Below are 25,187 nucleotides of genomic sequence, written 5' to 3'. Positions count from 1 at the left end.
TGTTTTGTGCGCAGGTGGGACATGCTGAGACGAAATGTTGAATGTCCTTGCGCATGCCTGGCCACCAGAAGGTTCTTTGCAAGAGGTCGATAGTCCTTTTGATCCCTGGGTGACATGCCGTCTTGGCCGCGTGCCCCCATTGCATCACCTTCTGGCGGAAGGTAGGGGGTGTGAAGAGTCGTCCAACTGGCACCCTGAGACCCTGAGGAATCTGATCTTGAACCTTGGTGATCTCCGTCAGTGCGTCAAAGGTATTGGCCGACAGGACACATTTAGGAGGAAGGATAGTCTCTTGAAGGTCCTCGGTTTTATCTTCTACAGAGAATTGACGAGACAGTGCGTCCACTTTAACATTTTTAGAACCAGGGAGGTATGAAATAAGGAAGTTGAACCGGGTGAAGAAGAGGGACCAACGTGCCTGCCGGGCACTCAGACAGCGGGCAGTCTCAATATATAAGAGGTTTTTATGGTCCGTAAGGATGGTGACGGGGTACTCGGCGCCCTCCAGCAGGTGACGCCACTCCTCCAAGGCTATCTTGATCGCGAGGAGCTCACGGTTACCCACATCATAATTCCGTTCTGCTGCGGAGAATTTCTTAGAAAAGAATGCACAGAGATGCAATCTGGCCTGTGGGTTCTTCCTTTGGGATAAGATCGCCCCTGCCCCTATGTCCGAAGCATCCACCTCGAGAGTGAAGGGTTGTGCCGGATCAGGATGCACCAAGATAGGTGCTGTGACAAAGGCTTCTTTGAGAACCTGAAAAGCCATGGTGGCCTCGGGGGACCACAGTGCGGGATTGGTGCTCTTCTGAGTGTGGGCTGTGATGGGTGCGACCAAAGTGGAAAAATTCTTTATGAACCTGCGGTAATAATTGGCAAAGCCTAAGAACCTCTGTACCGCTTTCAGGGAGAGGGGTCTGGACCAATCCAAGACAGCTTTCACCTTGGTAGGGTCCATCGCGAGTCCAGTGTCTGAGATTATGTAACCCAAAAATTACATGGATGACTGGTGGAACTGGCATTTTTCAAGTTTGGCGAACAGACGGTTCTCCTGCAACCTCTGAAGTACTTGTTTGACGTGCCGAGTATGTTCCAGGGGATTCTGGGAGAATATAAGGATGTCGTCTAGGTAGACCACCACGTGTTGATCCAGAAGATCTCTGAAGACGTCGTTAACGAAATCCTGGAATACGGCTGGCGCGTTGCAGAGACCGAAGGGCATCACGAGGTACTCATACTGCCCATCTCGCGTGTTGAAGGCTGTCTTCCCCATCTCGCGTGTTGAAGGCCGTCTTCCACTCATCTCCCTTACGTATCCGAACCAAGTTGTAGGCTCCCCGGAGATCCAGCTTGGAGAAGATAGTGGCGCCTTGTAACCTGTCGAAAGTTCGGCAATCAAGGGAAGTGGATACCGATTCTTGACAGTCACCTTGTTGAGGCCATGATAATCAATGCAAGGGCAAAGTGTGCCATCCTTTTTCTTTACAAAAAAGAAGCCTGCTCCTGCCGGAGAAGAAGACTTACGAATGAAGCCTCTCTGGAGGTTCTCCTGTATGTAAAGTTTCATCGCCTTGGTCTCGGGGGGGGGGGGGGGGAAGTGGGTGGGTAGGTACAACCTCTGGGGGGAATCGCGCCAGGAAGAAGATCGATCGGGCAATCGTACGCGCGATGGGGTGGTAATTACTCCGCCTGAATTTTGTCAAAGACGTCTCTGAACTCTCAGTAGGCGTCCGGAAGGAGGGGATTCTTAGATTCCAGATGTGTGGCACCTACTAGAGCCTTTGGCGAATCCAGACAAATGTTTTGACACCGGTCTCTCCAGGTGATATGTTGTGACCGGAGCCAGTCGATCTGGGAGTTATGGTGCTGGAGCCAGGGAAGGCCCAATATCACGTCTACAGCCGGCGTGTGGATGGCATCCAACTGAATATGTTCGGAATGGTGACCAGTCATCTTGAGACGGAGGGGAATGGTCTGCTGTGAAATGAATGCGGGCTGCAAAGGCCTACCGTCAATGGCTTCAAGGCCCACGGGCCAATCCTTGGCTACCAGAGGTATCTGGTTCTTCTCAGCAAAAGCCTGATCGACAAAGTTCCCACCAGAACCGGAGTCCAGGAAGGCCTGTGTGGTGATGTCCCCAAAACCTCCTGATAGGGTTATAGGAAGGATTATCTTGGATGGTAGTTTGGGAGAGGAAGAAGAGGTTACCATACCCAGTGTAGTTCTCCCAGTACTCACTGGGGGCTGGCGTTTTCCAACTTGGATGGACAGATACTCACCAGGTGTCCACTATTCCCGCAGTAAAGGCAGAGGCCCGCCCGACGCCGGCGTAGTCTGTCAGCGAAAGGCGAGTCCCACCCAGCTGCATGGGTTCTTTGGTAGATACAGTGGCGGACTCCCCTGGAGCAGTATGTGGGAAGGAAGTGGGTTGGATACCTTTTTGACGCTTCCCATTCTCTGCTCTTCGCTCCTGGAGTCGCTGGTCCATACGGATACAGAGCGCGATGAGTTCCTCCAATGATGTAGGTCGCTCCAGTTCTTCTTTGAGGGAGCCATTTAAGCCCTGCCAGAACACTGCGGCGAGCGTTTCGTCATTCCACCTTGTTTCTGCCACAATAGTGCAAAATTTAAGTGTGTAGCGAGCCACAGAGCGATTTCCCTGCATTACATTGAGGAGAGAAGATGCGGCTGTTACCCTCCTACCTGGTGTATCAAACACCCTCCGGAATACAGCACAGAATCGGTCCAGGTTGGAAGTCAGATCCGGCCGTTGCTCCCATATGGGTGTAGCCCAGGCCAGGGCATCATCGGTCAACTGCGAGATAATGTACGCGACCTTGGAACGGGGAGAATAAAAATGAGAGGGTAGAAGCTCAAATTGGATGGAACACTGCCCCAGGAAGCCACGACATGCTGAAGGCTCTCCCGCGTAGCGATTGGGAGTGGGTAGGCGAGGTTCAGAAGGGTGAGTTTGAGGTACCGGCGGGGAGAAGATAGGAGCAGGAGGAGCGGCAGTGGTATCGGGAGAGGACAGAAGGGATTTGAGTTGTTCGCTTAAACGTCGACACACCTCGGCGGAGTCCAGGTCTGTTGGGCAGAGCATAATGTCATGGGACTATAGGAGTGCACATCACAAACCGGACTGGACAGCGTGGCCGAGGTGGGGATACAGGAAAACCACCGCCCTACAGCCGCGTGAGCGGGTCCGGTAAGAAGAGTAGTGTGGATAGCCTGGGTCGGGGCAGGAGAGTGTAGAATCGTAGAGGTACTTGCAGAGTCGGGGGTCGGAGAGATCAAGAGTAGTCGAAGTCCAAAGCAAAGGTCGAGGAGAGGAGAAGGTAGAAGTCCATAGGGCGAGCCGGGGTTCGAGGGTGCCAGAGGTCGGGAGTCCAGATTCAAGCAAGGGTCTGTAACGGAATGCAAGAGCAGACTGCGAAGAAGCTTGTAGCAAGCACAACCAGAGACTGACTATGCTCAGCAATCAGCTCTGGGCTGGTAGCACTATATACTGATAGGAGCCAATGAGAACCACCAGCGGTGATGTCAGATGAAGGTAGAGCGCTGATAGGCTGAGGCAGGATGCAGGGCAGGTGTGGGAGGAAAAAGTACATTGGCGGCAGTGGAGATGGACATAGTGGCGTTCGCGCGACGGAAGGGGAGGAGGGAGTACGCCAGGAAGGAAAGCAGAAGCCGTCGACGCGCGCGGGGGTCTGCCCCGGCGGCGTGCATGTGCAGAAGCAGATGCAGGGAGAGAGGAGAGGCCATGGGACCGGACGCGCACGCCTCTGCGGCGGCGGTAAGAGCCGAAGCGGGCGCCGTGGGTGGTGGTCTTACACACTTACCTCGGAGATGGAGCAGACGAGTCCGGAGATCCCCCTGACGGCGAGCGCTGGTGCGGCCTGAGCCGCTTAGAAGTCCCACAGCCGTGGCGACTTCCAGTGCGGCGGAGATGGGATCCGAGACGGAGGAACCAACGAGCATCGGCCGACAGCGGAGCGGTAAGGAGACACCACCACCCCCTTACTCCCGCCAGGCGAAGACGGAACCTGAGGAGAGAGAAGGGCTTGAGGCCTACCTGCCCGTACGCGATCCTGATGGTCCACCATCGCCCCTTCCGGTCTTCGACGCACTTCTGGTGCGAGACCACGGAGCGGATGGAGATTCCGCGGCGACCAGCGATGACATCACTTCCAGGTCTGACTTGCGCAGAGGCCTGGAAGCTTTGCTTTCTTCCCTGAGGAGAGCGGGATTGGAGGCTGAGTTTGAGGAGTTCAAGGCTCAAGTAGCCAAGAGAGGAGCCCGAAGTGCGGCAGAAAGGGCAAGTAAGAAGTTGCCTACAGGTCGTGGTATCTCCCGACTCTTGCCACTGCCCCTGCCCCGTCACGTGCATGCCACCGGGTCCTAGTGGGAGTAAGCTGGGAAAGACGCCCAAATATTCCACTGATTGGAGGGATTGGGAATTAAGTGATGAAGGGTCTGATGGGGAGATACCGTTATCCAGTGTTGTACGTGTACCTAACCCCACTGTGTTCAATTCTGTTCCTAGAGGCAGGGCCCGAGGGTCCCAGAGCACCGCAAAAGCGGGTCCCTTGAGTTTCGTAATACATAAGATGAACCCCACGATTATTAGTAATGTCATCAGAGGTAGGCGCAAAAGCTCGCACTCTACCGAGGTAGAGACGTCAGATGTGTCCTCCAGAACAGAGTCTGAGGCAGGTATGAGTATAGCCTCATCATACGAGCACCAAGATAAGTGGTGGGCACCGTTGTTCACGGGGTACCATGAGGGTATGGACCGCAACTGATTTGTGCTAATCAAGAAAGACATAGTAGATTATTGGTGGGATTTAGGCACCTTTTCTCCACATGAGGTTGCCGACGAGCTAGACAACCGGTACAGAGATATTGAGCAGAAAATAATTACCCCCAAAGGCTCATCTATTCTTTATGACGATGTTGCTCCTGAGGAGCCACAGTCCTGGGTACTGCCAGGCAAGGCTGGGAACCGGAAGCTGACGAAGTTAAATAGGGCAGACAGAGCCATAGTGGCAAGGTACCGGCAGTCTCATGGCTATGAGTTCCCGTATGTGCCAGAGCCAATTATGCAGGAAATTGTGGACCAGAGAGATACATGGCTTCGAGAAGCAGTGCTCGAGTATCTTAGAATCAAGTTTGGTAGAGCCGCTTATTTGAGGGAGGATAAGATTTGTGATGTGATCAGAGCTTGGAGTACAGGCAGGAATATCTACATGCACAATGTCCTGTACAGACCGGAGAATGGGCCTGTACAACCCTTTTATGTTAAGACAGTGGATCACAACGGGCGGGAAGTGAGAAAGCCTGATCCCCGTCATTATTATTGAAGTTAGGGTTCTCCATGTTGGGAGTTACCCAATGTTATGTATTTGCCATCATGGGTGTGACAGTCTGAAGTGTACTTACTAATCAATTGTGTTTGTAATCCACAGATTGTTCACCTGCAGGATGGTACAGCAAATTAGGTCCAAGTGGGGACCATTGGATTCCACCTGAGGGAGAGTGTAGCCCTGGTAAGAAAAAGGGCTATAGTTCTTTTTTCCTCCTGGTATAAGCCCTGGTAAGGGCAGGCTGCCAGGAGTTATCATGGGTTTCCCCCACTTCAAGCACTGCCCTGAGTGGTGGAGGTAGGTCACCTGACCCTGTGTCAAAGCAAGAGACACAGGGGTGGTGCCTGCTGATATCATAAAGAGCAGTGCACTTCCTATTTAGTCTGTATGTTGGAGAGTCTGTGTGTGACACTGGCTGGTCCAGTGTGACTGAGTTAGTTAGTTTACAGTTGGAGAAGAGGAGCAGCCTCTGAGTAGAGCTGCTGGAATTATAGTTAGTGAGATGGATCAATGCCTCTCACCCTGCTTAGGGGGTGAGGGAAGAGTTAGCCCCACCCTTGGTGCCCTTGACACAGGGTGGTGGCAGGGGAAGAGACCATCCTGAAGGAGAGTGATCAGAGTGGAGTGGACACCCTGTACCTGTCTGCTGTTACTGCTGCTGTTGTTGCTGCTATTACTGCTGCTGTGAATAAAGACCTGCTGCTTTTAAAGAAAGACAACCGTGTGAGACTGGAATCTCTCATCCCTGTGTGGGAACTCTCTATAAGGATTCCACCCAGCATTCCTGGGGCTTACTAGAGATGGAGGCGCTGCACCACTGAATGAGTACGAAGGCATCCAGCCCAGAAACCTGTTCCTGCTATCCCCCATACCATCGCGGGAGACTCAGGCCCTCCTGTTGCCAGCAGGTATGCACCACACTAAGTCATGTAGCCAGACCCTAGTACAGAGTAGGGGGCCCGATCTGCGATTGGCCCGGGGTCGATTGGGTTACATATATATATAACGGTTTACTATATGAGCAAAACAATAACATCACATCACTTCACATAATAGCAACACAGCCGTGTAACCTTCTGCCACTAGCTGGCAGCTATAACCTTGGCCCTAACTGGGCTAGACCCTTACACCTTACTCCTCCCCCAACACCGTGTACCCAGAGTCCCACGAGTCCTCTAAGAAACCCAAAACCTCTAGGCGGGATCAGCGCCTGATGTACCGGTAGGTTGGTCCACTTAAAATACGATACCTGCCCCAGTGCTCCAGCACCTGGGGCTGCAGACACTTCACAAAGGATCCGCCGCTCTGCGATCTCCTCAGCGATGTCCTGTAACTCTGCGTGGCAGTGGGTGGCTCCCGCATGGAGTGATCCACCTTTAGTAAGTCTCTTATCTCTGCAGCCGCAGAGAGTGATTCATATTCACAGCAATACCAGGAGATCCACACTTCCTGGCTGTACCCTCACTTGTCTGGGTTCTACTGGACCCTGTCCCTATCTAAGGGGAGTCCCTGTAGTAACCACAAGCTGAGGTGATTGGGGCCTAGCTGGGGCCTAAGGGGGATGTCTGACCTAGTGTATGAGCCACTTGCTCTCTACAGTTACCCAACCTCCCCAGTCTGTATCCCAGCTTCTTCTGCTTCCTCACTGCAGCACACAGCAATGTATCTTTCCTCTCAGGGAAATCTGTAAGCCTTATTGGCTCCCTGGTGTCAGGTGGCCTGTCCGCTTCTAAGCACTCTGGGGGCTGTAGTCCTCCATGGCCCTCTTTCCTATAGGGGCCGCGTGCGCGATCTGTAATGGCCGCTGCTACTCTACGCTGAGCCTGCGCAACATTGTAATGGCCGCTGCATTGCCCTAACTGCACATGCGCGCCTGTGGGCCATCCCTGCGTTACGGAGCGCCTCTGCTGCCACTTCTCCTTTATCAACATGGCCGCCGCATCGCTACTGCGCATGCGCGAACCTCCGCGACACAACCAAGATGGCGGCGCCCTGCCTCCGACGCCGCCGGGAGGCCCCGCAGCAACGAGGGTAAGGGGGACCAGGGGGGACCCGGTTACACATACATACATTTGTGTGAAAAAGAAAGTACACCCTCTTTGAATTCTATGGTTTTACATATCAGGACATAATAACAATCATCTGTTCCTTAGCAGGTCTTAAAATGAGGTAAATACAACCTCAGATGAACAAGAACACATGACATATTACACCGTGTCATGATTTATTTAACAAAAATGAAGCCAAAATGGAGAAGCTATGTGTGAAAAACAAAGTACAACCTTACTGCTTCCATAGGAATTAAGATGCTAAGTAGCAGACAGGTGCTGCTAATCAAATTCCCTTGATTAATTGATCATCAGCAAGTGTGACTGTTATGATAGGCTTGCCAGGCGTGTAATAAAGGGGTCAACCCCCAGTTGGCAGCCCCTACAATCGTGCAGGATGCGAGTGGTTAATGGAATCATATACATGAATTTCTGCAGTCCCCTGCTCCAGCACAAAATGTATTCCCCTTTGTTTTGTGTTCCCGCCCTGTGACGTGATTGCACCAAACATCTACACTGGGATCAGGCTGGGAGGGAAGGGGTTAACTGTGTTTGAATGTTTTTATGGCCCTTTGTTCCCCTTCCCACCTTTTTGGCCACCATTTGCAGTGACATACAGAATGCCATGTATTCCTATGCAGAGGTTACAGGGCTATTGCAATTACTGCTGTTTTTGAAAAGAGGTTTCGGACCTAAAAACATTATCTCTGAGTTGGTAATACCTGGAGGGCTGAAATTTGGCAGAAACCCCCGAGTCAGGATTGCATGGCAGGTTTCAGCCCTCTCAGATTAACCGAACGGAGTATTTTTGATATATATAAATTGTGATATATTTCTGTATAGTCAGGGCAACCCAATTAGCCCACGAAAGTTCCTGGCCCTGTGGAATTGTAATGAGCCATCAGTCGCCGGTGTGTCTGCGTGCTTTGTCTGGATCAAGGCGTCACCTCCCAGATTAAGTATGCAGGGGGGAGATACGAACATCCAGAAGGGGACGGAGCACAGCTGTGAAAAAATGCAGGGCTGACACCAATGAAGGGTTTTTAACCCTTCATTGGTGTCAGCCCCTGCATTTTTTCACAGCTGTGCTCCGTCCCCTTCTCTGGATGTTCGTATCTACTTTCTGTTTGGCGTGATGCACGCACCAGGACAAGCTGCCCCATGTGAGTACTGTTTTTCCTACACTTATGTATTATGAAGGAATTACCCCTACTGGTGTTACTCTAGAGCAGGCCTGCACAACTCGTAACGTGAGAAGGGCCGAACTGCTCCAAGGAAAAAAAATTTGGGCCGCACGGGTAAAATCATCATCATCATTATCATCTATCTCTCCCAGCACCCTTCATCATCATCCTCATATCTCCCCCAGAACCCCACACTATCAACCTTTGCGATACTCCCTATCTATCTCTCATACCCCCATCTCTCCCTCTCACCAACACACATAATACTCCCCCTCCACATCAAACACACAATAACCCCCTGCACACCACACACATCCCACCCCCCCTGCACCTCCCACAATTCTCCACCCTGCACCTCACATCACTCTCCCCCCTGCACCTCCCATCACTCTCCCCCCTGCACCTCCCATCAACTCCCCAGCACCTCACATCAACCCCCCAGCACCTCACATCAACCCCCCAGCACCTCACATCAAGCCCCCAGCACCTCACATCAAGCCCCCAGCACCTCACATCAAGCCCCCAGCACCTCACATCAAGCCCCCAGCACCTCACATCAAGCCCCCAGCACCTCACATCAAGCCCCCAGCACCTCACATTAACCCCACAGCACCACACATTAACCCCCCAGCACCACACATTAACCCCCCCAGCACCACACATTAACCCCCCCAGCACCACACATTAACCCCCCCAGCACCACACATTAACCCCCCCAGCACCTCACACCAACCCCCCCTGCACCTCACATCAACCCCCCCTGCACCTCACATCAACCCCCCCTGCACCTCACATCAACCCCCCCTGCACCTCACATCAACCCCCCCTGCACCTCACATCAACCCCCCCTGCACCTCACATCAAGCCGAAATAGGGTTTTCAGGCGGTTCACTGCTGTCGTAGGGGCATAAAAATAGAAATCCTCACGCAATCAATTAAAAAGGTTGTTTATTGAGTGCATAAGCACAAAAAATGTTCTGCTACAGAGAAAACTCTGACGCGTTTCGTCCGCAGGTAGGGACTTTGTCAAAGAGTATCTGGTACTGCCCCCAGTGATGCTTATATAGTGAGACACAGAAAGCTATTGGGTATAACAAATTACTTGAATCACTAGCCCAGCAGGTGAATAATAAGCCTATTAGACACTAAATACAAGACCCATGTTAACCCCATAACAGTACTCACTTATAAGGGATCACTGAGGACATCTAATGCAGTAGAACATGACATTTAAAAGACACAAAAAAAGTTTAAAACCAAACTCTATACTGCCGTCTCGATACATACATGTTCAGTTTGCAAATATGCTAAGCCCCTTTAAAACATCTCTACGTGTGAGGGTAATCATCGTATTGTTAGCTTTATGAACTGTCATACCAGTTATGTGATCTGTCTCTGTCTCTGTCTCTGTCTCTGTCTCTGTCTCTGTCTCTGTCTCTGTCTCTGTCTCTGTCTCTGTCTCTGTCTCTGTCTCTGTCTCTGTCTCTGTCTCTGTCTCTGTCTCTGTCTCTGTCTCTGTCTCTGTCTCTGTCTCTGTCTCTGTCTCTGTCTCTGTCTCTGTCTCTGTCTCTCCACAACACGCTGCTGTCCTTCCCCCTCCCTACAGCTGCCACGGCCGCCTCACCGTGCCTCACAGGCCCCGCGCTGCTGTCCTTCCCCCTCCCTACAGCTGCCACGGCCGCCTCACCGTGCCTCACAGGCCCCGCGCTGCTGTCCTTCCCCCTCCCTACAGCTGCCACGGCCGCCTCACCGTGCCTCACAGGCCCCGCGCTGCTGTCCTTCCCCCTCCCTACAGCTGCCACGGCCGCCTCACCGTGCCTCACAGGCCCCGCGCTGCTGTCCTTCCCCCTCCCTACAGCTGCCACGGCCGCCTCACCGTGCCTCACAGGCCCCGCGCTGTTGTCCTTCCCCCTCCCTACAGCTGCGGCTGCCACGGCCGCCTCACCGCGCCTCACACCTGCTGCCTCCGGGATAGCATGAAGGGGGGGAGGCATGCAGGGGGGGGAGGCATGCAGGGGGGGGGGGAAAGAAGAGATGCAGGGGTGGGGGAAGAGATGCAGGGGGGGGAAAGATACACACCCACCCACTCACCCACTCACCCAGTCACTCAGTCACCCAAAGTCACTCAGTCACCCAGTCACCCACCCACCCAGTCACCCACCCACCTAGTCACCCACACAGTCACTCACCCAGTCACTCAGTCACCCACCCAGTCACTCAGTCACCCACCCAGTCACTCAGTCACCCACCCAGTCACTCAGTCACCCACCCTCTCACTCAGTCCCTCAGTCAACCCACCCAGTCACTCACCCACCCACTGAGCTCTGAAGGGGGGGGAATTGGACATGTGAGAGGGGGGGGGGACGGAGGTGTGAAGGGGGCAAGGGCCGGAGCTGTAAACGGGGGGGAGGGGGCAACCCAGCTATTAACACGGGGGCCACATTCATGTGCAGGGGGGCCCCGATTGCTGTTAACAGGGGAGAAAGGGGAAGGGGGGGAGAGAGGCCAATGGGGGGAGAGAGAGAGGGGGAGCGAAGAAAAAAAGAGAGGGAGGGGAGAGAGGGGGGGAGCGGGAAAATTCAATGCCGGGCAACGCCGGGTATATCAGCTAGTACATTATATACAAGACATTGCATGCACAGTTAAGGATAATTTGTATTATGGGCGTATGAAACAGTTACAGACATGATTAAAATGTGTGACAGCCTTAGATTTGAAAGAACTTAGACTGGTGGTGGATGTAAGAGACTCTGGTAGGTTGTTCCAGTTTTGGGGTGCATGGTAAGAGAAGGAGGAGCAGCCGGATACTTTGTTGAGCCTTGGGACCATGAACAGTCTTTTGGAGTCTGATCTCAGGTGATAGGTGCTGCATGTGGTAGGGGTGAGGAGCTTGTTCAAGTAGCTAGGTAGCTTGCCCATAAAGAATTTGAAGGCAAGACAGGAAAGGTGAACTTTGCGCCTAGACGCGAGTGATGACCAATCTAGTTCTTTGAGCATTTCGCAGTGATGTGTGTTATAGTTGCATTGGAGAACAAAATGACAAATTGAGTTGTAGAGGGTGTTAAGTTTGCCAAGGTGGGTTTGAGGTGCCGAGCCATATACTGTGTCTCCATAGTCAAAAATTGGCGTTAGCATCTGCTGTGCGATACGCTTTCTGACCAGGAGACTTAGGGAGGATTTGTTCCTGTAAAGTACCCCTAGTTTGGCATAGGTCTTGGTTGTCAGGGTATCAATGTGCATCCCGAATGTTAAGTGGGAGTGAAACCATATGCCCAGGTATTTAAAACTAGTAACAGGAGTTAGGGTGATGTTAGTGTTGGTTCTAATCTGGAGCTCAGTCGCTGGAAGCTTTAAAAATTTAGTCTTGGTCCCAAACACCATTGTTACAGTCTTGTCAGTGTTTAAAAACAGTTTGTTTTGGGAAATCCAGTTTTCGAGTCTGAAAAAGTCAGACTGAAGTATGTGTTGAAGGTCAGAGAGGCTATGGCTGTGTGCATATACAGTAGGATTGTGTCATCTGCATACATGTGTATTGAGGCTTCCTGACAAGCAAGCTGTGGGAAGATCATTGATGAACACTGAGAAGAGTAGGGGCCCCAGAACAGAGCCTTGCGGGACGCCATAGGTGATATCCAGGGGGTTGGAGTTAGAGCCCGAGATGGACACATGTTGGGATCTTCCTGATTGGTAGGACTGAAACCAGTTTAAAGCATGCTTTCCTATTCCTGAGCTCTGGAGTTTGTTAAACAGGATAGCATGATCAACAGTATCAAAAGCCTTTGCAAAATCTAGGAATATTGCACCAGTGAGTTGTCCCCGTTCCATTCCACACTGGATTTCATTGCAAACTTTTAGCAGGGTAGTTACGGTGGAGTGTTTGGGGCGAAAGCCAGATTGGAATTGGCTAGGGAAATTTGTCTTGTTATAGTAATCGCTTAATTGGGAGTGGACACATTTTTCCATGACTTTGGATAGGATTGGGAGAAGGGAGATTGGTCTGTAGTTTGAGACAGTGTTTTTGTCCCCACTTTTGAAGATTGGGACAACTCTGGCAGCTTTCCAGGTCTTAGGGATATGGCCAGCAGACAGGATAGAGTTGACTATGGAAGCAATTGGTTTGGCAATTGCTGGGGCACCAAGTCTTAGGAACCTAGATTGTAGTAAGTGAGGTCCACATTGGCTGCTTAGTTTTAATTTGAGCAGCGCTTGTGTAATCTCCTTTTCGGATACTGGGCCAAATTGAAAATTGTGGGCAATGTTGGGAGGGGGTGGGGCTATAGGGGTACTCCCAGGATGAGATTCAGGTTTGTGGTTTGGGTTGCGTTTTGCTAATAAATTAGTAGCACACCCCACAAAGTAATCATTGAATGCATTTGCAATGTCAGTGGGGTTTGTCAGAGTAATATCGCCCTTAGTGATATTACTTGGGTGTTGATGGTTAGAAGGCTGGAATATGTTGTTGATAACCTTCCAGAAGTTAGCTGGGTTTGATGTGTTCTGGAGGAGATTGTCAGAGTAATATTGTGCTTTTGCAAGCCTTGTTTGCCTTGTGCACATGTTCCGCAGGCATCTGTAGTGATTGAGATCCTTGGTAGTGCCAGTTATTTTGTGGCTTTTCCACAAGGCATCCCTGAACTGGTAGAGTGCTATAAGGTCAGTTGTAACCCATGGAAGGTGGGCACCCCGTACCCTTATTCTGCGTAGTGGAGCATGGGTATCACAGAGTTTTAAGAACTCGGATTGGAAATAGTTGAGCGCAGAATCAGGGTCAGGAATTAAATCGATACTGTGCCAAGGGCAGTTGGTAAGGTCAGCCAGAAACTGTTGTGGGTTAAAGTTTCTAAATGTTCTAGTGAGGGGAACTTTAGGGCTTGATTGGGGCGGTTTAATTTTCCTTACACAGTACACTATTGCATGGTCACTGACAATGTCAGGAAGGATGCCAGAGGATTGGATTCTGCTGGGATTTGAGGAGAGAATCCAGTCAAGCAAGGAATGGTTGTGAGATTTCAGGTTTGTTCATGTGGGTTGGGAAATGAGTTGCGATAGGTTAAGCAACTTGATTTGTGTGTGGATGTTGTGGTTTATGGTCAAGCCAATTGAAGTTGAAATCCCCAAGAACTAGCAGCTCACTCTTCTCATTCAGAGAGGAAATGGAGCCAAGAAACTGGGTGATATCAGTCAGAGATTGTAGAGGGGCTTTAGGGGGCAGTAGATGCCAGCAATCAGGACGGGCTTAGAAAAGGGGAGGCAGATTCTGCCAACTAGGATTTCAAAGGAGGTTGGTCTTGGGGGGCAATTTAACAGTGTAAATTGTAAGGTTTCTGCAATATAAAATAACACCCATAACTTACCCATAACATCCCTGAATGGCAATATATGCATCAGGGGTTTTAGGGGTTAGCCATGTTTCTGTAAGAACGATGGCTTTTGGTTTATGAATAAGGCACCATGCCCTTAGTTCATCCAGTTTGGGCAGCAGACTCCGGATATTTATATGGGCGAGAGATAGCCCTTTTTGGAATTTGAAGGGGGTATTCTCAGGGGTATGGGACAGAGTTGAAGTGGGAGGACCTGGGTTAGGTTCAATATCACCTGCTAAAGAGAGTAATAGTATGAGTAGAAATTTGAGTAGTTGTTTGCAATGTGTTACTTTATGATGTTTGCCATTTGAGTGTGCAGTGGTTGGTGTGCTGGTTTTCAGGGTTCTCCACCAACATTCAGTAGATAGTGCCAGGCTTTTGAGTAATCCGGGGTGTATGGTGATGTTGGGTGTGGGCCAGGAGGGGGGAGTGTGTAGTGGATAGAGAGAATAACATTTCAATGAGGCCATGATAAAGAACAGAGTGGAGGTAAAAAGCAGGTTCATTATGCCAGAGGTAGGTAATGCTGCATGGAGCTGTTGTGAGCCAAGTGTGTGTGCGTAGACTAAATAGCAGGGATCATAGTGTGATCAGAATAGCTCACCGTTTGTTGCCATGTGTAGAAGAGTTTCCAGTAGATCCAGTGCCCAGTCACCTCTAGTCAAACTATAGTCTAACTATATTTCTCACTTAAAAGCTCACTTAACTATAGTCTAACTATATTTCTCACTTAAAACCTCACTTAACTATAGTCTAACTATATTGCTCACTTAACTATAGTCTAACTATATTTCTCACTTAAAAGCTCACTTAACTATAGTCTAACTATATTGCTCACTTAACTATAGTCTAACTATATTGCTCACTTAACTATAGTCTAACTATATTGCTCACTTAACTATAGTCTAACTATATTGCTCACTTAACTATAGTCTAACTATATTGCTCACTTAACTATAGTCTAACTATATTTCTCACTTAAAAGCTCACTTTAAATGCCTCACTATCTTATGCCAATGCAGTGCCTGCAAATGCAGGAGGGGTATTGGTTTTATACAGCTAAAGCAGTCACATGACCCTCCCCCTCCCCAATAAATCAGCTTGTTCCAGTTGGTCAATTAACAGCACAGAGTTAAGAGGGCAAAAAAAAAAAAAAAAAAACACCTTTTGATATTCAAACATACCAAACTTATCAATGCTTAAGGCCGCTGAGTAAATCTTTTACACAGGACTTGCATCACGCCCCCAGCACCTCACATTAACCCCCCAGCACCTCACATCAAGGAGGCGGCGGCAGAGCAGGCAGGACTGCACGCACGCACGCTCTAGCAAGCAGCAGGCAGGAAGTGCCTCAATGCTAGAGCGCGCTGCTACCCTGCGAGGGGGAGAGCGGGCTCGCGGGGGAGGGTGACAGCGGGGGGGCGCGGGAGAGTGGACTCGGGAGGGAGGGGGAGAGCAGAAAGCCGCCGCGGGCCGCACAGTGAGTGCAGGCCTGCTCTAGAGGTTTGTCCAGTGGAGTTCTCTTACTGAGTTATGTACCTCCACTATATGGACAGTTGTTATTGCTATTAACTCCTCATATGAGATGCAGATACTGGGCTTAATTCAGAGCTTTTTCCTATATACACCTATACTCATGACTCAAGATTATATTGCAATACATGGTTCCTGTGGACACTGAGCACTGTCACTTAGAACTTGTTTCTATTCTCTCCCTATGCAGGGGGGAGAGACAGCAGGATCTGGTTGTTTATGTTCAAGGGCCACAAATCACACCTCCAGTCAGCGTTTCCTCTGTGAAGAAATACAGATGGCAGACTCAGAGGCACCAGGCTTAAGAGTGGGGTGCACTAAATGGGACTCTGACTGACAGTGTGTGCGCATGTCCCACCTACCAGGGGGCATGTACCAGCTTGCTTCCCACGTGAGCTGGCAAAAGTTAATTGGGTCCAGATAATTGTTCTCCAATACCTGGGTCCCAATGTTAAGGAGTCGAGGCTAAAATCTATTTAAGTGACTGTAAGCCCTCTAACCAGGGTTCTTCGTTTGTATCCTGTATTGCTGAATGAATTGCTAGCCTGAATCCTGGCTACTTCATGGTCCCCTTCCCAAGTAAGTGTAAATATTCTGTTTGTTATTTGTCCAACATTGTGTGTCCACCTTATTTGAAGGAATAAAATCTCTTTATCATATCACAGTCGTATTCAATTCAACCCAGTAATTTGGTGTATATTATAACCCTGTAAGCTATCGTGACAGTGACCACCTCTATAAAAGCCGAAGTTTTAGCAGTTTGCTGGTCTTGAGCGGACGGAGCGCGTAGTTCGTCTCGATTAATTGAATTATGTATTCAATAGTCCCGATTCAACGTTATTTACTCGTATTGTAGAGTTTCGTGAAAAAACGAAAACCCAAAAACGAAACACCTAGGTTTTCGAGAGGTGTTTTTTTTTTAGGTGACCCGACATTTTGCTTTTGTGGCCCGGTGCCGGGTCGCGATCCACCATCTGGGAAATGCTGGGCTAGGGATTATCTCTGGGCACAGAGAGTGCTGGGTCCTGCCTTGCCCCTAAGGGGGTGAGGAAAGCTCAGACTAGCCTAAGGGCCTCAAGCTCCTGGGGTGACTAGTCATGTCCTGCCCAGGGAAGGGATGGTACCCCTGGGCTGGGGTACTGGAAGAAGAGGGAGTTCTGTCCGGCTCATGTTCTGTTCAGTTGCAATCCAGGACAGGAAGGGAGCAGGATCATCATAGATGGCGTCTGACGTCACTTCCTGGCCGTCCTTACCGGAAGGCGTCACTCCGAGGCCAGGAAGTGACGTCAGACGCCATCTATCCGGACGAGGGGGCACCCTCGAGGAGGGGATTTCTGAGTGGAGTGGAGGACATTTCCAACTGCCAAGCCGTCTGTGTAGCTGCCTGATATTCAAAGAAACCTTTATGTGAATGTGCTCACACGTTGCATTGTGAGTACACATTTCTATGCTTCTTCTATAAATTTTTTAGTGTTACCTGGTACACACTATGTTTCCCTCTTCTCTCTGTATGAATGTGGTTGCTGGTTTGTGAGAGCGAAAGCCCCGGCGATCACACTATCCAGCTTACAATCATCAGTGACTGCTGTATGCTGCTATCTTAGGCGGAGGAATATATTATTCAACGTTACATACAAAAACGCTGTTTTTTATCCTGCTTCTTGTAAGTAGGCGATCCGTAAGAGCCAAGTTTCTTCCTGAATTCTGACCCATAATTGTCCATAAGTACTACACTATGATTTGTTATTGTATGTTTTTTTCTGGGTGTTCCTGATGATCCTGCTCCCTTCCTGTCCTGGATTCATACGTTTTGTGAGGGAATCAGTGTATATTCCCTGGAAGGTTGAGAGTTTCTTTCAGTTACACAATATATTATTTAATATTATTTAAATATCACTATCACTGTGTTTTAGCGCCACACTGAATCACTGGGTTTCACACTGTTCAGTTGCAATACATCTGTTGCATGGACCTTTGGCACGCCAGTTATTTCTCTACACCATGGAAGTTCCTGTGGGGATAAAACCGTGTCTGTGGCAGGAGCCCTGCAGGATGGAGGAGCTGCACCATCACTAAAGACTATCCTGTGCCCCAGTCCCTACAACATCGCGGAGACTCGGCCTCCTGAGAACCAACAGGTCAGCACCACAGCACCACCACCATGATACCAGCAAATATCCCTTGGGAAGGGGGGGGGGGGGGGGGGAAGGAGGAGGTGTTACAGATGTTTCTGTGCCACATTCTATCTTTCATTAATGTTTGCTTGTCCCCTAAATAATCTATATATGTGTAACCCCTTGATAGGAAGCAGCAGCAGCAGCAGCAGCATGGGGGGGGGGGGAATTATTGTATGAAACAGACCCACAAAGTGTTAAACACATGATATGTGTGAGGATACAGCGATCTATACGTGCTGCCCCCTGGCTGTGATCCTCTCTGCTGTGTGCTGCTGCTGGGGAAGGAGCTAATAGCAGCAGCAGCAGCAGCAGCAGCAGCAGCAGCAGCAGCAGCAGCAGCAGCAGCAGCAGCAGCAGCAGCAGCAGCAGCAGCAGCAGCAGCAGCAGCAGCAGCAGCAGCAGCAGCAGCAGCAGCAGCAGCAGATGGACTACAACTCCCAGAAGCCCCTGCTGCTGACACAGGAAGACATGACAGGACAGCCAATGAGGGGACAGGAGAGCAAAGCTTGAGGTGAGTGAGGCAGGGAGGGGAAGAGAGAGAGAGGAGCATGAGGAGAGAGCAGCCCTGTGTGTGAGAGCTGCTGCTGCTGCTCCCTGATCCCCAGGTCCTGCTGCTGAGGGGTATAACTCAGGGGGTGTGACTAGGTAACAGGCTCCCCCCCGAGTGGCAGCACTGGGAGCGGAGCAGCAGTCTGCCAGACTAAAGGAGATGTGAGTAACCAGAGAGGGATCTTCATTACAGGCCCGGGGGGGAACCCAAGTGTGTGTGCCACAGAGACAGGCTGCTGCAGTATAACGCTGAGTATAAGGGCTGCAGCGTGTGTGCCACAGAGACAGGCTGCTGCAGTATAACGCTGAGTATAAGGGCTGCAGCGTGTGTGCCACAGAGACAGGCTGCTGCAGTATAACGCTGAGTATAAGGGCTGCAGCGCGTGTGCCACAGAGACGGGCTGCAGCGCGTGTGCCACAGAGACGGGCTGCTGCAGTATAACGCTAAGTATAAGAGCTGCAGCGTGTGTGCCACAGAGACAGGCTGCTGCAGTATAACGCTGAGTATAAGGGCTGCAGCGTGAGTGCCACAGAGACAGGCTGCTGCAGTATAACGCTGAGTATAAGGGCTGCAGCGTGTGTGCCACAGAGACAGGCTGCTGCAGTATAACGCTGAGTATAAGGGCTGCAGCGTGTGTGTCACAGAGACAGGCTGCTGCAGTATAACGCTGAGTATAAGGGCTGCAGCGTGTGTGCCACAGAGACAGGCTGCTGCAGTATAACGCTGAGTATAAGGGCTGCAGCGTGTGTGCCACAGAGACAGGCTGCTGCAGTATAACGCTGAGTATAAGGGCTGCAGCGTGTGTGCCACAGAGACAGGCTGCTGCAGTATAACGCTGAGTATAAGGGCTGCAGCGTGTGTGCCACAGAGACAGGCTGCTGCAGTATAACGCGGAGTATAAGGCCTCGGTCCCGGTGCGCTCGTTGGCGCGGGCGGCGGGTCGCGAGTTCCCCACCAGCAGGGGAATCCTCGCGAGCCGGTCCCGGTCCCCCCTGGCTGCACAGAGCACTACACGCTGTAGCGCGTCAGCCGCTGGAGACACCAGAGAATGGTGTTTCCTAGCGTTGACGCGTGACGTGTGTGGCTGTGAGCCAATGGGGAGGGGAGGCTTCGGGAGGAGGAGAGGCTTCGGGGAGCGGGGAGGAGTGTGGAGTGAAAGCAGCGTGAGTGCCTGTCTGTGTGTGTGTCTGAGTGCGTGCCTGTCTGTGTGTGTATGTGTCTGAGTGCCTGCCTCTGTCTGTGTGTGTGTCTGAGTGCGTGCCTGTCTGTGTGTGTGTGTGTCTGAGTGCGTGAGTGCCTGTCTGTGTGTGTGTGTGCCCGAGTGCCTGCCTCTGTCTGTGTGTGTGTGTGTGTATGAGTGCGTGAGTGCCTGCCTGTGTGTGCGCGCGTGTGTGTGTGTATGAGTGCGTGAGTGCCTGCCTGTGTGTGCGCGCGTGTGTGTGTGTATGAGTGCGTGAGTGCCTGCCTGTGTGTGCGCGCGTGTGTGTGTGTATGAGTGCGTGAGTGCCTGCCTGTGTGTGTGTGTGTGTGTGTGTGTGTGTGCGCGTGTATGAATGAGTGCCTGCGTGTGTGTGTTTAAACTTACCTTCCAGATCCAGCCCGAGTCCGTGGAGGGAGGGGGGGGAGAGTAGCGGGTCCCTCCGCTCAAGCCACGCCCCCCCTCCCTGTCAAACCGCCCACCTCCCGATCAAACCGCCCACCTCCCGCCCACCTCCCGATCAAACCTCCCACCTCCCGCCCACCTCCCGCTCCCTACAGACCGCAGATTGCGGTCTGTGTATCTCAGCGCACCGCCTGTCAGCAGCGCAGGTGCGCTGACTCTGGGAGCGGGGCCTTAGCCTAAGAGCTGCAGCGTGTGTGCCACAGAGACAGGCTGCTGCAGTATAACGCTGAGTATAAGGGCTGCAGCGTGTGTGCCACAGAGACAGGCTGCTGCAGTATAACGCTGAGTATAAGGGCTGCAGCGTGTGTGCCACAGAGACAGGCTGCTGCAGTATAACGCTGAGTATAAGGGCTGCAGCGCGTGTGCCACAGAGACGGGCTGCAGCGCGTGTGCCACAGAGACGGGCTGCTGCAGTATAACGCTAAGTATAAGAGCTGCAGCGTGTGTGCCACAGAGACAGGCTGCTGCAGTATAACGCTGAGTATAAGGGCTGCAGCGTGTGTGCCACAGAGACAGGCTGCTGCAGTATAAGGCTGAGTATAAGGGCTGCAGCGTGTGTGTCACAGAGACAGGCTGCTGCAGTATAACGCTGAGTATAAGGGCTGCAGCGTGTGTGCCACAGAGACAGGCTGCTGCAGTATAACGCTGAGTATAAGGGCTGCAGCGTGTGTGCCACAGAGACAGGCTGCTGCAGTATAACGCTGAGTATAAGAGCTGCAGCGTGTGTGCCACAGAGACAGGCTGCTGCAGTATAACGCTGAGTATAAGGGCTGCAGCGTGTGTGCCACAGAGACAGGCTGCTGCAGTATAACGCTGAGTATAAGGGCTGCAGCGTGTGTGCCACAGAGACAGGCTGCTGCAGTATAACGCTGAGTATAAGAGCTGCAGCGTGTGTGCCACAGAGACAGGCTGCTGCAGTATAACGCTGAGTATAAGGGCTGCAGCGTGTGTGCCACAGAGACAGGCTGCTGCAGTATAACGCTGAGTATAAGAGCTGCAGCGTGTGTGCCACAGAGACAGGCTGCTGCAGTATAACGCTGAGTATAAGAGCTGCAGGGTGTGTGTGGGCCCCTCCTGTACACACGGGCCCCTTATAACACGGGGGGGGGGGACTATGAGACACATTGGCACACAGCTGTGCAGCGCATTACCGGTATTGTGACTGTATGTATATGGGCATCGCACAGAGGGGCACATGGTGTATATATAGCTGGGGGTATAGGGGTTATTACCAGTCTTGTGACTATGTATATGGGCTCGCACAGAGGGGCACAGGGTGTATAGCTGGAGGTATAGGGGTTATTACCAGTATTGTGACTGTATGTATGTATATGGGCCTCGCACAGAGGGGCACAGTGTGTATATATAGCTGGGGGTATAGGGGTTATTACCAGTATTGTGACTGTATGTATATGGGCCTCGCACAGGGTGTGTGTGTATATATAGCTGGGGGTATAGGGGTTATTACCAGTATTGTGACTGTATGTATATGGGCCTCGCACAGAGGGGCACAGGGTGTATATATAGCTGGGGGTATAGGGCTTATTACCAGTATTGTGACTATGTATATGGGCCTTTCATAGAGGGGCACCGTGTGTATATATAGCTGGGGGTATAGGGGTTATTACCAGTATTGTGACTGTATGTATATGAGCCTCGCACAGAGGGGCACAGGGTGTATATATAGCTGGGGGTATAGGGGTTATTACCAGTATTGTGACTGTATGTATATGGCCTCGCACAGAGGGGCACAGTGTGTATATATAGCTGGGGGTATAGGGGTTATTACCAGTATTGTATGTATATGGGCCTCGCACAGAGGGGCAGAGTGTGTATATATAGCTGGGGGTATAGGGGTTATTACCAGGATTGTGACTGTATGTATATGGGCCTCGCACAGAGGGGCATAGTGTGTATATATAGCTGGGGGTATAGGGGTTATTACCAGTATTGTGACTGTATGTATATGGGCCTCGCACAGAGGGGCACAGGGTGTATATATAGCTGGGGGTATAGGGGTTATTACCAGGATTGTGATTGTATGTATATGGGCCTCGCACGGAGGGGCACAGGATGTATATATAGCTGGGGGTATAGGGGTTATTACCAGTATTGTGACTGTATGTATATGGGCCTCGCACAGAGGGGCACAGGGTGTATATATAGCTGGGGGTATAGGGGTTATTACCAGTATTGTGAGTGTATGTATATGGGTCTCGCACAGAGGGGCACAGGGTGTATATATAGCTGGGGGTATAGGGGTTATTACCAGTATTGTGAGTGTATGTATATGGGTCTCGCACAGAGGGGCACAGGGTGTATATATAGCTGGGGGTATAGGGGTTATTACCAGTATTGTGAGTGTATGTATATGGGTCTCGCACAGAGGGGCACAGGGTGTATATATAGCTGGGGGTATATGGGTTATTACCAGTATTGTGAGTGTATGTATATGGGTCTCGCACAGAGGGGCACAGGGTGTATATATAGCTGGGGGTATAGGGGTTATTATATCAGTATTGTGATTGTATGTATATGGGCCTCGCACAGGGTGTATATATAGCTGGGGGTATAGGGGTTATTACCAGTATTGTGACTGTATGTATATGGGCCTCGCACAGAGGGGCACAGGGTGTATATATAGCTGGGGGTATAGGGGTTGGATATAAATACTGTTTTGGTTATTGATAGCCTGGGGTCGGGTCCTATTGTCTGACCTCTGGCCACGTGCTCAGCTAGTGAGAACGCACACGTATAATGGGGAGGAGCGCTCAGGCCCCGCCTCTGCAGTAGGGGTTAATCTGAGGTAAATAACAGAGGGGTTACATATAGATTTATAGATGGGTTTATATATTATTTATTGTATTTAATTCTCCTTTATTTTAACATTGATACGGTTGTTTCTGATTTATAGGTGGTATCATATATTCTCTAGGCCTAGGGGATGTCAGTGAGAGTCACAGCAGACTAGCACTTACTGCAGACAGCAGTTACTAGCTGCCATTAACCCCTTGACAGCACCCTTATGCACTAGGACAGCCGCAGTGACTATACCTTCCATGGTGTTTGCAGCCCGAGCCACATTAACCCTATCCCTATTGAGGGATCATTCTCACTGTATACTGCCCCCCCCATACCCACATGTCCGGGGGGATTTTTAGCTCTTTGTTTTGGTGATATATGTTTCAGTTGATATAATGAAATGCTCGGTTGTATGCAAGTGGTGTGCACAAGGGAATTTCTCTGAGGAGTATCTTCAGCGCTTCGCCTTTTTCACGGCTTTATTTATTAGCCGCAGAAGAAGCGCTGCATTTACAGGATAATGTTGTGGGTTTGAAGGGTTACTGCAGCTACGCGGGAGAGGAATTTGGAGATCGCGGCTCCTGTTCTGAGCCCACGCGTGTGTATGCCATACCCCGTATATACATACTATTTAGCAGACCCCTGTGGGTCTCGCGGTTATCAGTTGATTTACTACTATTGCTTACATCAGTGGTTCCCAAATCCAGTCCCCAAGGAACACTGACCGTGCGGATCTTACCGCTATCCTCATTAGCACAGGCGGCCCCATCATTTGTGACTGAACCCCCTGTGCTGAAGCAGCGGTATACATAACCCTGCACGGTTAGTGTTCATTGGGGACTGGATTTGGGAACCACTGGCATATATCACAGAAGCTGCATCTACTTTATTTCATTACTTGGAATGCAGCATTTTATCATTGTTTCTCCTATGGCCGGGTCCCGACAGTCTCCCGGAGACAGAGGCGGGGACAGGTGAGGGGAAGTTACTGCACTGTTTCCTCTGCTAACCCACTTCTCACCGTATGAAATAGTAAGCGGAAACTGTGTCAGTGTGGAGCAGAACTGCTGTGTGAGGATTGGCCTTAGGCCCCGTCACGGGAGACCAGGGTTATCAACACCTTTTTTTTTTATATACCGGGATCATTGATTGAGCAAAGCAAGGAGGTAAAATAAATGGTAATTTATTTCAAGAAAAGACATACACACAATGTAACACAATTTACAGGGTTAACACACTTACTGGGAACGGGGCTAACGAATAAACCTATCCTTAGAACGAAATTCACAAGAATGACCTCTGTAGGAGCCCTTTTCCTTGACCGGTAGGTACTCACAAAAGTCCTAGAACTGATTTCGACATGCAATGCCAGGCGCAACCGCTGCGTTCTTCAGAAGTGGGACTTAGAAGACTTCTTGAGTCAAAATCTTTGAAGCCGACTCGCGTCTATTCAGTACAGAGCATCTTTGAATTTCCCGCTGATTGTTTGGCGCTTGGAATTTGCCCTCCTGATTGGCTGCAAGCCCTTTTAAGGTTTTAAGGCTCTCATTCACCAACCTCTACAGCCTATCAGAGTGTGGGAATTCTCCTGCCAGCCAATCTCCGATTTGCTGGTATTGTAAAGCCAAGAGGGCACATTTTTTCAGTCTGTAAAGGGGCATGCACCAACCTGGCGCCTCTGCCTCTCTGCATACTGAGCCCACCCGCTGTCCAGGCTCCACAGAGTCTGGGTTCTGGCAAATGGTGGCCGGATAGCCCTGTGTTTGCCCAGGATGCGGGTACTCAAGCAGAACTGCAGTACCTCTCCTGTTCTAACACCTTGGCATCCCTGAGGCTTTCAAGTCCGGACTCCGCACAGACCCATAGGCACCAAGCTTGGTAGCTATCTGGAACATTGGAATCCATGACTTGGAAATCCCACAGTTCATTTACAGATTATCAATATATATACCTATTAAATATAACTCTTTAATAAAATATACTGTGTCCTGCCTTTTGTGTGTGTGATAAGATGTAAGTTCCTATTCTGGTGTCGGGAGGAAGTGAGAGTATAATTTACCTACACTCAGTCGCCTCATTCTTTTCAACTTTTACACACAAGTCGTCATGCTCAGCTTTATCACATAGCTGGAGTACCCCCTGAACCCATATACCAGGTTCAGGCATGTATCTGGGTACCTCTCCTCATACTAGGGACCCTCTGTTATACTAGGGAATCCCATGTCTGGTTCAGGTATAGGTTAACCCCTTCATACCCATTTACTTGGTCTGGATGATGCTGCAGCAGGAATCCTGGCAGCGAGTCGTAAGAACGTTTTCAGAGTCAGAGTTTGGCGGCGCAATGTACTTAGCTGTATCTGAGAATCTCACTCATAGACACATTCTGTAAAGACTTTCTCAGACAAACCCACCCTGAAACTTACAGCCTAGAAATCTCCGGGTCCCAGCACCCCAGTAAAGGCAAAAGACAAACAAATCTTTAATGTCTTATAATTTGCACA

General features: G+C 50.6%; 1 protein-coding gene across 5 annotated transcripts in view; it reads left to right on the top strand.

Annotated features, from left to right (window-relative positions):
* Positions 1-18,200: 18,200 nt before the first annotated feature.
* Positions 18,201-25,187, top strand: part of LOC142488387 (uncharacterized) — a 42,984-nt gene continuing 35,997 nt past the window's right edge. For all 5 annotated transcript variants that reach the window (XM_075588863.1, XM_075588866.1, XM_075588864.1 and 2 more), the window contains exon 1: positions 18,201-18,382. In XM_075588863.1, coding sequence (XP_075444978.1) covers positions 18,381-18,382 — 2 coding nt within the window. In that variant the 5' untranslated portion in view covers positions 18,201-18,380. The remainder of the gene's footprint in view (positions 18,383-25,187) is intronic.

Source organism: Ascaphus truei, chromosome 2 (genome assembly GCF_040206685.1).
Source record: "Ascaphus truei isolate aAscTru1 chromosome 2, aAscTru1.hap1, whole genome shotgun sequence".
Lineage (NCBI taxonomy): Eukaryota > Metazoa > Chordata > Amphibia > Anura > Ascaphidae > Ascaphus > Ascaphus truei.
The sequence above is the reverse complement of the archived record's forward strand: the minus strand, read 5'-3'. Positions and strand labels throughout refer to the sequence as shown.